We start from the raw sequence: 16,155 nt of genomic DNA, 5'->3' as shown, positions 1-16,155 counted from the left end.
GAGATAAGGGTCTTAGGGTTGAAGGTGATTAAATCCCAGCCTCATCACTAGAGATCACAATCCAGAGCCAAGCCTAGGGCATGAGTGGGGGCTCACAAAGCAATCAGGAGCTTCCCATTAGCACTGGAAGGCTTCGAACACATCTTGATCTAGGATGAAAATCAGTTTCAAAGTTTAGTGGGTAAACAGGCCGAGGGTAGTAATAACAAGCAAACTTTTTCTTCTTCTAACTTCTGAGTGTAAATTATGAAAGTAACAAAAACATCTGGGAATGACCTAAGTGGTTTCTCAGAGTGAGAAACTGTACAGACTGTACAAATCCAAGGCCCTGGGCTTAGGTTCTAGGCCAGATCTTCCAGTACTCTTTTCAACTCTACCCTCAAAGCCCAGGGATATGTCAATATCACATTTTTTCTGACCCCAACACCTTTCCCACCTGCCCCCAAATGGTCTGTTGCAGGTGACCAGCACCTACCCTCAACCAAGCAGAATATACCATGTAATGTTCTGCAGGCCCCATTTAAAGGAGATGTCTAAATCCATACTTGACACATCTTCATGCCACAGTCACCCCCAGTGGAATGGCCCTTCAGAGGGTTCTATGCTTCAGTGAATGTTCCACAATACCTCAGCTTCTCCATAGAAACTCTAGATGCACTGCTCTTCACCATCTTACTTGGTGATACCATCCCACTCACCTCCTACCTGCCCTGCCCTCAGCTACAGCTCTGGGTTCAGATTTTCTGCCAAGCCTGTGGTGGTCCAGCATGAGCTCTTTGCTGAGCAGAGACATCCAGGAGAAGCCAGCTCCACACAGGGGAATGGGAAGTAGCTTGGAACTAACTGGGAGAGAAACCCTGGGGAGGTGGGGGGGATGGGAAGCCCAGCTTGCTTATCAGATTAGCAGGTGCTAAAACTGTTACTTCCAGCTCTGAGCCTCAGTTTTTTGTCACTGGGAAGGGCAAGAGCTGGCCCTGAGGATCTGCCTAGTCTAACTTCACAGTTGACTGCCACCTCCAGAATCGTCAGGCCCATGGGTTTCCCTCGGCCCAGGACACAGCTCTTGCTCACTACCCTTGGTCAGGGACCCCAAGCAGTCACTCCAGCCTCTGTTTCTGGTCACACTGGTAAAATGGAAGCAACCCATGTACTGCCTGCCACCTTAGCTTTAGGGTGGTGAGGTGGGATTCTATGACTGGCTCTCAATAAACACACACCTGAGCAGAGATGGAAATGAATGACCCACACAGAAGCAAAGGGGCCTGAAAGGGTCAGGCAGACTCAGATACAGTTCTTTTCTAATTTGGCAGCAAGCTGCTAGAGCTGAAGAAAGGCATGTTGAAGGCCATCAGTGTGAGGAAGATGAGGGCTCAGGCACCTAGCCAGGGGCAGCAAGGAAGGCATACAGGGATGTAAGTCAGTTGTAACATGGAGGGAAACATGAGGAAAATTGGTGGGAGCCCCTAGAGCCACAGACTAGCAAGTGTGAGGCCAGAATCAGGGGATGGGATACCTGGACACATTGGACAGCAAGGAGGGATAATCAAGATCTACTTTCAGGCCTTGAGAGGGCCTTTTCCCTTAGGAGTCCACTCATTGCTCTCATGACATTCTACTCAAACCAGCAGGCTCTGACCTAGAGGTCACTACAAAGTCCCACTGACACCTCAAGCCCTGGTGCCAGTGGTTTGAGGATGAAAGTTCTGAAGTTTGCCACTCTGTGATCCTGCTCTCCAGGGGCTTCCAAGCCAGCAGATAAGAAATGAAGAGATCCGTTAAGTACCACATTGGCATGAATGGTATGAAGAGGCACTGGCAGTGAGAACAGAAGACAGCAGGGAACCTGGCCCCTAGGGAGGATCTTTCTCAGCACTGCCTTTATTAGGTGTCCAGTCTGATCACAGGCTGTATGCTAGGGAACAAAGGGGAAAAGGGGGCATTCTGTGTATTGTTGCTCACACTGCTTGTTTCTGTTTCAAAAACTGACCAGAAGTAGAGTGACATACAGACACATAAGGGCTGTACCAGTTTCAAGAACTGATCAGACACTCAGGAAGAAGGGGATGAGTTCAATCCTGAGGTACCTGCTATGTTACTGCACCCCCCCAAAAAAAAACAAAAACAAAAACAAAAACAAAAACAGAGATGCTGCTGCCAGGCGTCCTTCCTTGCACCACCAGACCTGAACACCATACAGATAACCCTCTGGGAGAAAAAGAGTCTAGCAGGGGGCAGAGTTCTTCATCAGCCACCACAACTTGGCTCTCTCATCTGTAAAATCTGCTTCCTCCCAGAGCCTCGGGAGGCACCTCTTCTAATATATAAAAGACACCTTTTAAATACAGACCTCCATCAAACTCTGTAAGCTTCCATAAAGCCAGTCTGAGTCCCACACTAAGAAGATACCAATTAATTAGTCAAATAATAGGAAACCTTTTCAGATTTCAGAGGACTGGGAGCTTCAGGAAGCAGTCTCTTTGGTCAGCCCTAGAGATCACTTTCTCTTCCATAATCAGGTGCTCAGTCCTCTGGGGAGGGGGCCTTTAGCTCACTGGTGCATTCTGGGGCCCTCCCTCAATACTTCAACCAATGTATTCTAATTTATTTAGCCCCAAAGGCACTCACACCTGAATTGTCTGATTCTTCCGACAATCTTTCTTCCCATTCTCAGATAGGGCAGTCCCCAACAGGTAAGCAACATTCCTCCCACTTGCTGAGGACCCCACCAGTCACCTGAACTTCTCTTCCTTACAATGATCCTCTAATGGGTGGTGAGCTCTCTCACTCCACCTATCCCCATCTCATGGGCAGCACCCACATACACACTGCCCGGCCCCCGATTCAACTGACCTAGATGACAGACACAGCTAGAGAACCACAGAACCTGTCTTCCAGGCTCTGCTCCTCACTGTTCTAATCTTCTCACACACCCAGGAGGACATATTGTCCCAAACAACTTCCCAACTGTGTCATACCCCTCTCCAGTGGGTGTTTCCCACTGCCTCACACTGCCAACAACAGCTGCTGGGCAGATGGAAGGCAGCAAGCCCTTAGCTGGGGTAAACTTGAGCCCCCAAATCTGTATGGGGACAGTTATTTTCGTAGTTTCTTGAAGAATCATCAGATCTTTTGCCATCATCTCTGGGATTCTAAAAGGCAAGATTGGGCAGGGGTGGGGAGAGAAACCTTTCCATTCCACATTCCCCTCCTGGATAGAATGCCAACGCTCTCACAGCTGTGGAAAGAGGGGCCGGGGATGCATTCCAAGTGCTTGGCAGGGTTCCAGTCAGCACCCTGGGCCTCATATCTGTGATGCTGGGTGCAGGGAACACAGGGACAATCCATGAGCCCCTGGGGTTGTGATCTGCCATGAAGTCAAGAGTGGAACACAATTGCCAGCCTCTAGGCCAAAGGCAGTTCTCATCCTCAGAAGACAGCACAGACTTTTTTTTTTGGGGGGGGGGGGTGTCAGTCATGGGGCTTGAACTCTGGACCTGGGTGCTGTCCCTGAGTTCTTCAGCTCAAGGCAAGTGCTCCACCACTGAGCCACAGCACCACTTCCAATTTTCTGGAGGTTAATTAGAGATAAGAGTCTCACGGAATTTCCTGCCCAGGCTGGCTTTGAACTGTGATCCTCAGATCTCAGCCTCTTGAGTAGCTAGGATTACAGGTGTAAGCCATTGGCACCTGGCTACCATCCTACTTCTGAAAGTGGCCATGCCCTGGGCCAAGTCTCTTGTTGATCATAAGGAAGCCTTTGACCTCCAGGGTCTGCAAAATGAGTTGGTGGGAATAACAGTCAGATCCTGCACTGACTGTAAGCTCCTTTAGAAGAGGGGTTTTGTCCTCTGCTCATGTCTAGTGAACAGAACAGGGCTGGTGCATAGCAAGTGCTCACAAATAATCATCTGCTGAAGGAGAACATCATACTTTTCCCCTCAGTAAGGCCCTAAGACTTCAGCAAGTGGGCTTTTACCAAATGGGAAGAGTTGTTCACTGGGAGCTTTCTTTTGTTTCTCTTTTGTTCATTCATTCCCCATCCAGGCTTGCATTCCAGCGCTCAATCATTCCTCAAACCAGTGAGTCAAACCTATTGAGTCCAGAGGAGAACTGAAGATAAGTGACCAGCCTCTTCCTTCCAAGAGCTCTCAGCCCAGGGAAGAAGAGGCAACATCTTGCACACAGTCCACGGCCAGCTGCAGAGACAGCTTCTGTCCACCTGCCACCTAGAGGCCACAACCAACAACCTCCTTACCACCTTTCCACTTAACAAGTGCCCAAACTCATATTCTTTAGACATTGCACTCTTCAGAGGAGGAAAGGAGGTCTCTTGGGTCCAGAGGGAGACTGTACTCTATAGACTAGACCTGGATGTCTGGAGTGATTAATGTGCTCATTAATATTCAACTACTGTTTACAGAGCATCTATTTTGTGCCAGGCACTGCTTTAGCTACTGAGGCTCTAGGAAACAACAAAATGGACAGCTCAGCCCTTGTGACACCCGCACCTTGGGTGTGGGACAGCTGGTAGCTCATGCCTGTAATCCTACCTATTCAGAAGGCTGAGATCTGAGGATTGTGGTTTGAAGCCAGCCTGGCCAGAAAAGTCCATGAGACTCTTATTTCCAATTAACCACCCAAAAGTTGGAAAGGGAACTGTGGCTGAAGTGGTAGAGAGTTAGTCTTGAGCAAAAAAAGTTCAGGGACAGCACCTAGGCCCTAAGTTCAAGCCTTAGGACTAGTGTACATGCATGCCCGCGCGCACATGCGCCTGCACACACACACACACACACACACACACACACACACACACACACACACACACACACACGAAATAAATTTTTGTAAAATATGAGGTAATCCCAATAGCAGCAACTGATAAGCCAGATGTGGTGGCCACAGGCCTGTTAATCCCAGCATTCAAAAGGCAGAGACAGAAGGATTGCAAGTTAAAGATTGGCCTGAGCTACCAGGTGAGACCTTTATTTCAAAACAAACAAAAAAATCTAAGTGTTAAGGAACAAGAGCAAGACCAAACAGTGAAAGGGTTGAGTGAAAATATAAAGATAAGCAGCTTCAATCAAATGCCACCCTCTCCGCGCAGCCTACCCCTTCTCTGGAGACCTAAGACAAGACCAATCCTTTCTCCAGTGTCATTCATTCCTCTTGGCTCATTTATACTAGAGTCAATCATGTGCTTGACCAGACTTTTCAACCTCCCCCATGGGAGGGCACCTAGGAAGCAAGGGACTTTCATCAGCCCCCAACCAATGTGTTACCAGTGACTACCTGCTATCCTCAGCCAGTCCTAGTCTTTTTTTTTTTTTTTTTGACAGGTCTCCCTATATAGTCCAGGCTGACCTCAAATTTGCAATCCCTCATAATCCTCCTGCCTCCCTACAGCTGAGATTATAGGTATGCCCTACCATATCTAGCCCTATTCTTACTTTGTTGAATCTTTCCTGAAAATCCAGATGTACTCATTGTCAAGGGTTCCAAGGGAGAGGAGAAAGTAGAAGAAGAGCCCCTGGAGTGCCCTTCTCCATGGAACCCAGCTTCCTAATCTTTTCAGTCTGCTTTGCTAGGCAGGTAAGCACCATTGGGCTGGGCGTGTGAGCTCCACTGTTTCTCAAGAACAGGAAAGTCATGAGGTGACTAATGCAAAATCTATTTATACTTGATTATCTCCTTCCTGTCCAGTGGGTAAATCATTCTGGTAAATGATAGACTAGTCAGGGAACTCTGCACCATCCACAACCAAGCCTTCTGCCTGCCAGGCAGGGGGAGGTAAGGACAGGTTTCAAAACATTTCAAAACAAGGCCCCAGCACCCTAGGTTAGAAGTTAGGAGATCTTCTCTGCCCTGCTCTGTTCTGTTCTCTTCAGCTTCCTAACAGGTAACTGGCAGGTACTTCTCCCTGGGCCTCAAGGAGTAAGATGATATTGGGCTGAGAACTTTGCTCTTTAAGGAGAGTTCCATCAGTGAGGAGAACAGTGACTACCATGAGAACTGAAGCCTGAGGCCACTTGGGAGAGCGGGGAAGAGGAAGAGCACAGGGGAGGCAGAGAGTGAGAGGTAGCAGGGACAGAGATTCTGAGAAGACTCAGGGACACAACTCGGGGGGATGGGGGGGGAGGTGCAGCCCAGGTGCAGAGGAGAGGTTAAGTTCATGGGAGCAGAGTCCAGGGCACTGCAGAGCTGGGCAGAGAGGGTCAGAACTGCACACTGGAAGGCCCTGGGTTCTACAGCTCTTAGACCAGCATCTAGGAATGAGAAGACAGAACAGCAAACAAAATGGAAATCTCAGGAATGCCAGATACAGCTTTTCCACTACCCAGTCACGGCTCTTCTCTGAGAGGCATTCAGTGGTGTTCAAAAGTCTAGTCCTAGATAATAGGAGCCCAAGGCAGGCCCTCCAGAGCATGCATTCAGATAGTGCTCACCTTTCCTGAGAGCAGAGGGCAATGTACTCACCAATGGAAGGGAGGAAAGTGCCAGGACTGTCAGAGGCTGTGCTGACTGGGGCAGGTGGAGAAGCCCAATGTGATCACAGGTAACCTGAGGGTGTATAAAGTTGCCTAAAGCCATCAACTCTTTGGATCCTCATGACACCCAATGAAGAAAAGGCAGAATGTAGCTTTACAGATGAGGGACTGAAGCCCAAAGAAGTGCAGTAATCTTCCCAGGGTCACACAGCAAGCCAGCAGCAGAGCCAAGGCCACCTTCTCTGCCTGTCCTCTGCAACAGAGGTCATGCATGACTATAACACATAACACAGAGGACCATTTTATTCAGTGCTGTCACTAAAAGAGGCCATCCCAGAGGGTAAGAAGACACAAGGGGACAGCCGATGGGCTTTATGAAGTTGAACAGTGCTAGAAACACCTCAAGTTACAATGGGCAGAAGTGAGGAGTAAGCTGGGCACCAGTGGCTCATTCCTGTAATATTAGCTACTCAGGAGGCTGAGATCTAAGGATTGTGGTTGAAAGCCAGTCCAGGAAGGAACATTCCTGAGACTCTTATCTCCAATTTATCACCAAAAAACTGGAAGTGGTGTTGTGGCTCAAGTGGTAGAGCACTCACCTTGAGCTGAAGACCTTAGGGACAGTGCCTAGGCCAAGAGGTCACAACTGACCCCCCCCAAAAAAAAGGAAGGAAGAGGAGGAGGAGGAGAAGGAAGAGAAGGAGGAGGAGGAGGAGGAGGAGGAGGAGGAGGAGGAGGAGGAGGAGGAGGAGGAGGAGGAAGAGGAGGAGGAGGAGGAGGAAGAGGAGGAGGAGGAGGAAGAGGAGGAGGAGGAGGAGGAGGAGGAGGGAAGCGTAGCCAAGGAAGGCATCCATGCCAGGGAAACAGACCTCTGCAAAATGACTTTTTCTTAATTCTCTCTTACTATACTATAAAGTTGGTTTAATAATAGAAGCATACCAAAGACTTTTTAATGTGCAATTGCTTATGTAAAATGATCTGAAAATGCGTTCAATTAATGCTGAAGTGAGTCATCTTGTGAGATGACACCTTGAACACTTTATAAAAGGCACAAAGGGTTAGTCAGTCAGTCCTACCTAAGCAGGGGTCCTTAGCGCTATAAACCTCTCAGTGAATTCCTCAGACCCTCTGGGAATGGCTATATGAGGACTAAGTGCACTAAGGGGTCCCAAGGGCCTCCTGCTCCAGCACCATGATGCTTTAGTTGCCAGTGGCTGGGCAGAGAACCCTGTAGAGAGTGACTGGCCAGAGAATTCAACAGCACAGAATAGCACATGAAGGAGCAAGCAGGACAAAGCTCTCAGGCTAACATGCAAAGCTGATATTCCCTGTGGACTCACATTGGCAACGTGTGCCCTATTTTTCAGGAATGATACTAAGTGATCCACACAGGTCAGATGAATGTGTAGTACCCTCTACTCCATCAGAGGTTTCCAGCTGCTGGAGATGCAGAGCCTGTGACTGAGACCTGAGGAAAGGGGAAACTATGTTGTGAAGCAACCTGACCACTGGCCCAACAAGAAGCCTGGCCTGGGGACACCAAATATTTAAACACAAGGACAGGACGGAAATCCAGAAAGGTTCTGGTTCTTTCTTATATGAGGAAACTGAAGGCCAGATGGGGCATGGGAGAGACCAAGACTATAATCTGAGAGATGGGCCAAGGATAATAAGAGGAAAGACTGAATGAATGAACAATTGGGATGAACCAGCCTGGTATTAAGGAATGATGTCCCCAGCCTTACCTAGATCCAAGGATGGGGTCCTTTAATGCTCCCTGCCTGGGGCTGTCATGGGTGAAAGGCAGATCAGTGAATTGGCGTCTCAGACCTCACAGGCTGCTTAAGCCACCACCCATCTGAAATGTTAACGTCCTTTTTTGTCCAAAGCTGGCAGTCTCGCATCTGCTTGGATCTCTCTGGGGATGGGTAGTTCATCGCTTCATAAGACAGCTTTACTTTAATCAGTGGATTTAAAACATTTCAAAAATGTTACTCATTTTAAAGCCTCAGTTTCCTTATCCACAGAAAGGAAAGCTTGGAGGGTGTGTGTGTAATTATCTTTCCATAGCACTATCTTTTCATAGCCCTGTAGAGTTTAAGAGGCACTTTCAGAGATGCTGTGGGGGAGAGAGAATGAGGTGTAAGAGGCTGGTGGGCATTTGGGCTGAGGATCGTGAAGACCTAGGCATCAACTCTGGAGTGACGATGTGATTCCTATAGGTAACAAGTGGTAGCTGTAGAGGGGAACAGCTGAGGCAGATGGGGGCAGGGGGAGCAAAAGCCCTGGGTGAGCATGCACACTTTTCCTTGGCTCCATTTGGATGCTCATTTATCTCTTCATAAAGATTTCCACCACTGCTGCCCTGGGCCCTGAGATACTGAGGACTGTTAAACCCCATCAGTTAAGCACAGTCCAAGTCAGCAGTGCTTGGAATCTAAACAGTAACAATGCACCAGGGCTAGACAGGCCCTAGAGAGAAAATGCTGTATGGCTCAAACACAAAGTCTACTCCACAATTAACTAGCTGAATTGTCTTGAGCTAGCTGCTTAACCTCCCTGCTCTTCGGTTTCTCCATAGGTAAAGTGGGGTCCCTACACCTGAAAGGGTGCAGGATCCAATGAGAACTCCCCAATGGCTGGAAACAAGTCTTAGGAATTTGACAGCTGCTTTCATAGTCATCTCTACTATCTATCATCACTGAGCTGGTCATTCACATGCAGCCAGTTTGCAGCCCAAAGCAATCAGTATACATGTCCACTTTAGGAGACACATGGGATCATTCAGGAGACACATGGCTACCTCTAGATCTGCTTGACTCCAGCCTGGGCTTCTACTGCATAGGGCAGCCATCCAGGCAGAGAGACACACAGAGGATACTTCCCTGGCACTAAGAATTACACACATGCAGACATAAACCCCAGCATCAGCTCCAACAAAGATTACCCTGAAAACTTAACTGTCTCTAATGCCACCCCTGCTCTTCTATAATCCCTTCAGGACAAGCCATGTCCCCTCCTGGTGTGCTGATGATCCTGGCTGGTATCTATCACATCAATCACTTCAGTGATGGTACACCCAAAGAATCAAGTCCCAGGGAGCTGTGGTAAGATCACTATCCTTGAACTTTTAGTGCTCAAGGCTAGTGCTCAAGATAAAGCTCCACTTCTGGCTTTGTGGTGGTTAACTGGATAAGAGTCTCTAGGGTTTGTCTGCCTAGGGTGGTTCAGAATCAGATCTCAGACTCCTAAGTAGGATTATAAGTCCCAGCCACGGGCGCCTGGCTCACCATCCTTCTTAAATACAAATGTATGAACAAATTGTGGGGTATTCTCTGGAAAGAATGCAGGAGGTCCAGCAGACTCCTGGATAGAGCCAAATACCACTAGATCTGTCCCCATTAAAAAGGCCAGCCCTCAAGATGCTTCTTGCTTGGGGGGGGGGGGGCGGGGGGGGTGGAAATGGGGGGGAGATGGGAAGGGTTGGGAAGGGGAAACAAAGGAGGAGGCAACAATGCTTGATAAGAAATGTACTTATTACTAGCCCATGTAATTGTAACCCCTCTGTATGGTATTTTCACAATAATAATAATAATAAAAGATGCTTCTACCCTGCTATGTAGCCACTGCATTGTGAGGACCACTGACAGGAGCAGCAGGAATCTATTCCAGAGAAAACAGGCAGGGGCAAATTCTGTACAAATACCAGGTTCTCACCACTCCCTGAGACCCCTGGTGACAGATAACCAGAAAATGGCCCACAGAATAGCTCCTGTTCTGCCCTCAGGCTAGCCCCATGTGTACCAGTAAGACAGGGAAGGGGCTTATCCTGTTCACATGGCCTATAAACCCAGGCCTGTCATTTCCCCGTCTGTGAGATACCCTAACACCCAATACAAATACTCTTTCCTTTAGGACCTCACTGGGCACTTTGGAGCCAACCCACTGTGCCTTCTGGTGCAAGTCTCTCCGTTGGATGACAGTTTCTCCATCTGTAAAATGAGACTGTTAGGCCTGACGGACCTCCTTGCTACCCTGATGTTATAAATGCTTGGGGCATCCTAAAGTCACTCTTGTACTCAGTAGCCCTTTAAGACCTGCTAAATGCAGCCCAGCCACGCTGGGGGAAGTCTAGGGCTACAGGAACTAAAGCAGCCCCACATATCCATTGGAGTTGGTGGGCACTTGGGATCCCAACAAGGCCTGGGCATATATCTGTGGTGAAGGCTCCCCCAAGTCACTGGAGGAGAGCTGTCCTTTTTAGAGCCCTGGCTCCAAGTATCCTCTTAATTCTTGCCTCTAGCTGCTCTCTAGGACTACTTACCAGAGGAGTGGAGGAGAGTGTGCATGATGAGTGGCCTGGCAGAGGTCTTGGCTTGCCCTGTGCAAAGAAGCCAAGTGTTCTGGAGGCCACATAACCACTTTCTGTGAACAGGAGTTCCATGAGGCAGAGCTGGATCCTTTAGCAATTGTGGTCTCTGAAGCCCTAGAAGCTGGGCATGGGTCCAACACATAAGTGCTCACTAAATGCCATTCCTTGCCCTCCCTTCTACTTCAAGAGGAATCAAGGGTGGGGTGTGGTAGTGCATACCTGTAATCCCAGTTCCTGTAGGCCAGAGGCAGGATTAACTGTTAAAGAATTTAAGGCCAGCCTGCATAGCAAGACTTAAGTCTTTTTAAAAAGAAAAAAGCTGGGATGGCTGAAATAGTAGAGCACTTGCTTACCAAGTATGAAGCTCTGGGTTCAAGTCCCAATACCAAACAAAAAAAGAGGAATCAAGGGAAAGTGCTCAAAGATGCTATTTACCAGTCATGTGTTCTGGGCCCTATATGACTGTTTTGACAAGAAAGAGCTACTAGGGCAAAGTCTCCATGTTTCTTATAAAGCTGTCATGAAGACCAGGTTTTTATTCTGTCACCAGCTAGAAGATAAGAATTCCTAGGTACATGGCCAGAGATAATTTTGTTCCTACCAATTCACCAGGTCTTGAACCATTGCTTCCTCTTTGGTCTTGGCTGCTAGAAAAAGTAAAGTTTTATATCCCAAATGCTGTATATTTCAGTATAAATATTTTGATGGACTATCCCCCCATTTCTATAAAAATGTTTTGTTTTTCTATCATCGGTTAACTATACATGACATCCGTATACCTGGTGCCGTCAGTCTACTCCTGGTATATGTGAAACATAATCCAGTAAACTGTTGGGAAAATTCAATACAAATGTGATATTCAACCAGCACTTTGAAGGTGGCTCAGTGGTAGAGTGCTTACCTCAACCACACCACCACTTGAAAGCACCATCTTCCTCCGTGGCCAGCTCCAGCTCCTTCTCTGCATCCTCACGAAGTTTTGGGTCTAGTTGAGTACTAGATTTAAAAATGTGGTTTCCCCCAAACAAACAACATTGACTGCTCAAGGCAGAAAAGTGGAGCTTAGTGGGAGGTCTTTGGGTCACAAGGACACCTCGTGAATGGATTAATGTCATTTCCTGGGAGTGGGAGAGTACTTGCTCTGTGGGACTTCATTAGTTACAGGAGAGTTGGTGTTTACAAAGCAAGCACCAACCCCCTCATGTTTTGTTTCTCTCGAACGAAAAGTCTTCCATTCTTAAAATAGTCTGCCATTCTTTTTTTTTTTTTTCCTCCTCTGTTAAAGATGCAGCCTGAAGACATGGCCAGATGTAGCTATCCTAGTTCGGAATACCCCCACCTCTGGCACTGCTAATTTTTCTTTATATATTATCCAGGCATGGTACTGTTTTATAGCAGTAGAAGGCGTATCAGACACTGTGCTGCTCTGCTTACCTGTCATGATCCTCTGGGCTTCATAGGGCTCCATGTAGCCAGCACTCTCCCCCTTTCCTGCTTTGCTCTTGAGATCATTCTTGGCATCAAAGGGATCAGAGTAGTCATCAGCTATGGTCACCTGCAGCAAGGAAAGGGGGGGGGGGGGGGAGATAAGTTCACCAGGGCTTCTTTTGTTCATAACCAGGCTTTGATCCAGTAAACACCAGCTGAACTAAGAGGGAAAGAAGGGCCAGGAACTTGAGCCAGTGCCCACACACCAGGAATCCCAGCACAAGCCCCCTGAGTCCATGCACACAGCCTAGCCCAATTCAGGCAGTGAGGGGAGAGCACAGGGCCTCTGGTCCAAAGTCCTGAAATGCAGAACACAGAGGGTGTCTTTGGAGAACGTGACTCAGTAGAATGGAATGGAAGTGGAGGAAATGATAGAAAGAAGATTGCAGAAAACTTAGAAATGCTGACAAAGCCCTGGTGCTGGCTGAGGCACAGAAGAGCTGTCTACAGATAATTATGTTCAATGTTCCATTTCCCCCAAATCTGGAACACAACGCCTTGGGTCATCAGACAACAATCTGGTGAGATCAATGCATTGTGTAGATGACTGAACCCCAGACAGTCAAATAAAAACACCGACTCCACTCAAGAGATGGACAGACAAGCCCAGGAAAGGCTTTGGAGGCAGAAGGGCTCAAGTGGGGGCCTAAGCAGAGGGCAGGGCACTTCCTGTGTCCTCACTTTTCTCTCAGCTACTGCCCAGCTCCTCCCTCTGAGAAAAGTTTCACTTTGGCTGCAGAAGAATGAGTCACCTGGGCAGGTCTCAGGGGGAAGAGGACTACCCAAAGAACATGTGTATCTAGAATTCTAAGGCTTCAGAGACCTAGTTATACATTTTCCCTGGCAGGAGTGACAGTTCCCAGCAGCGGCCTATAAGGAAAAACAGCAACTTCCCTCCCACTTCTGACTTTCTAACTTTTTTGGGGGGGGGGTGTGTGAATCGGCCAGAGTGAAAAGCTCAAGAACCCACTCAACCTGTACCCTCACACCCCAATTTGGTACCCTCTTAGGTCACACAGCAGTACATTTAGGAAGGGGAAGGTTAACATTTCCCACCACCCTTGGGGTTACTGAATTGTTATTTAAATCATGGGTTTAATTAGAAACCACAGGAGCCTCTAGTCTCTCCCAAATCCTGGAATGCAAGGCATCTGCAGGACCAGCAAACCCAGGGGAAGGGAAAATCCCTCTTTGTCTGTTCAGTGAGTATAGTTTGTGGGGAACAAGTGACCACTGGCTGCTCAGAGTATGATGCTGCCAGCAGAAGGTTATCGGCAGAGCAGTTCTGGCCTTCTGTGGCTGGGATCAAGTGCAGATACACAAACAGGAGCAGATCTGCTAGTTCAGACCCACCCATCTCAGGGCTGCCTCCAGATGAAGAGGATGGTCAAACTCGGGGTCCAGCAGGCACATCCAGAAGCTGACTTTGTAATCAGGGCTTTGCTGGAGACTCAGGGAGCTCAAATGACACTACATAGAGGAAAGAAGAGGGTGGTGGGGGAGCTCTGCCTGCTGATGCCTTTCATTTGATATTTGTACTCCACCATTTGCAGAACACATTAGGGAGAAAATTATATGCAGGAAGCACTGTCAAACAGAACAGTTCAGACACGGGGGTGAGGGGGGGGGGACCAGGCCTTTGAGTTCGAGGGACTAGACAGAAGATGACACCCGATCTCACAGCTCCCATCCCAGACTGCCTCACAGTTTCCACAATGCTAATGTCCTTCATGTAGCCTGCACTGAGGAAGGGAGGAAGTGTTTCCCCAAGAAAGCAAAATTATTTGGGAGATTTGCTGGGCAACATGGGGCGGGTATGCTTCAGTCTAATCTAGAAATCAGCGTTCCAGTTCCTCTTGGAAATGCTCTGTAATTTGCAAACATGAGGCTTGCAGGATATAAACCAAATCTTTGTTCTCCTTAGACAGGAGCTCTGGGAGGCCTGCGATAAAGCAGGCGCTATCTATATTTTCTAATTAAAATTAGATCTGAGCTCATGCTGTCACAGCCCCCAGCTGCCTGCCCTGCTTACTTCCGTTTCAATAAGAATTTACAAATCCCCAAACCAGGAAAAGCCCCTGGTCTCTGCTGACATATGGTTCCAGTTATACCTGCTGACAGTTGGAAATCCTACTGTTTTTTTTTTTTTTTTTAGTTTAAAATTCTGTTAGTTTAAGAAGCAAATCGGAAGGTTCCTAAAAATGTATGTTTAATCAATTTGCTTTTGAACTTCAAAGTAAGGCTGGTAGAGGAAAGGGAATTGGAGGTTTAAACAACCTGAAACTTAGCAAACACTGTACTCTGCCCAATCTTATACAAAATCATGTCATAGTTGGGAGTAAAAATTTAACCAGGTGTTAGGGAGTTGAGCAGGCAGTCAGTCAGCCACAGGTCCTAGCCACCGGGACTGGGCGGTGAGTACTGACCAGGTTGCCCAAGGCAGGCTAGAGGGTTTGTGTGAAAGTTTGCTCTTCCATCTTCTGCTAAAAGGGGAATAAGTTTCCCCAAGAAGCAGGCCTAGATTCCTGCTGGAGTTGCTTTTACTTTGCTTTAAAACACCTCAGTTAGTACATCTTACTGAACATGTATCCAAAAGGAAGCCAGCTGGGCAGCTGGGACCTCTGCAGGTCAAGCCATTGGACTGTACAAGCATTCTTTGACTTTTTTGGTCTCAGATTGGAAATACTTGACAGTTTGTTGGGTTACTCCCTTCCTCCCCCAGCCCTGCCCCCAATACATAGTTGCAACCAGAGAGGGCCCAGAGCTGAGGTGGGAAAGCAGGCACTGGTCCTACTTCCACTGAGTCAGAGAGGAGGAGGAGGACAAGGACTTGGGCTGTCTTGTCCTTCATTCTCCTCCTAGGATAGGTGCGAAATGCTAGACAAGCACCTTTTTCTGCTTTCAAATGAAACCACAGACCCTGGGTTAGTCCAGTGTCCCTAAAAGTCTTTCACTGACTAGGTCCTTGCAACCCAGAGGGGCAGGGCCTTGTGAAACTCACCCTGTAAATGGACAACAGAAAGATACAGGGCTAGTCTACATCTACACACACACACACACACACACACACACACACACGCACACACACGCGCACACGCACGCACGCACGCACACACACACACACACACACACACACACACACACACACACACACACACACACACACACACACACACAGGTCTACGCTCCACCAATACAGGTCTACGCTCCACCACGCTCCACCAATACAGGTCTACGCTCCACCAATACTCTGGGTCTCTCCACCATGGCTCTTTGCACTTCTGTTCAGCACATCCTGTTGGATGGAACTCAAGTCTTTCCAGCAGTCTTAGCTCTGGAGTGTTGATCCTGGGTCTTAGCTATGTGATAGAAAGTGGTCTTCCTGTCCCTCCCTCAGGGAAGTGCAGGAGGAAGATAGGTGTTGCCACTTGGTCACCCTTCTGTACTGCCCCTTCCCCTTCCAAGGTTTTAGACTTTTGTGAGGCAACTAGTTGCCTCTATGTGGACAAGGGACCTCTCGTCACATTCTCAGGGAAAGGCACACCAAAATGCACATAGTTTGACCTGTGTTTATTAACATTTATTTTCAAACATACACAAAGCCAACAGTAAGAGAAAACACAGGCAGTCACTTTACCTTGCCAATGAATAATGGAACCATTAAGTAAACTGCTAATTCCATGCTATGGAATAGGAAGGAGCAAGTTTTTTAAAAAGTTTTGTGGGCTAGCACAGTTCTATGACACTGCTTTGAATGTTAAGAAGCCACAGGACAAGATAAGTACAACGTAACACAACAAACATGTTTAT

At 47.9% G+C, this 16,155-nt stretch overlaps 1 protein-coding gene across 1 annotated transcript in view; it reads right to left on the bottom strand.

The window, feature by feature from the left end:
* The window catches only part of LOC138807538 (SH2 domain-containing adapter protein B), a 136,172-nt gene that overhangs the window by 72,057 nt on the left and 47,960 nt on the right, over positions 1-16,155 (bottom strand). Inside the window, exon 2 of the mRNA XM_069993294.1 lies at positions 12,292-12,412. Coding sequence (XP_069849395.1) covers positions 12,292-12,412 — 121 coding nt within the window. The remainder of the gene's footprint in view (positions 1-12,291; positions 12,413-16,155) is intronic.

This window comes from Dipodomys merriami, unplaced genomic scaffold, assembly GCF_024711535.1.
Source record: "Dipodomys merriami isolate MVZ:Mamm:240054 unplaced genomic scaffold, mDipMer1.0.p SCAF_420, whole genome shotgun sequence".
Classification (NCBI taxonomy): Eukaryota; Metazoa; Chordata; class Mammalia; order Rodentia; family Heteromyidae; genus Dipodomys; species Dipodomys merriami.
Note: the sequence above shows the minus strand (reverse complement) of the source record. Positions and strands in the feature narration are given on the sequence as shown.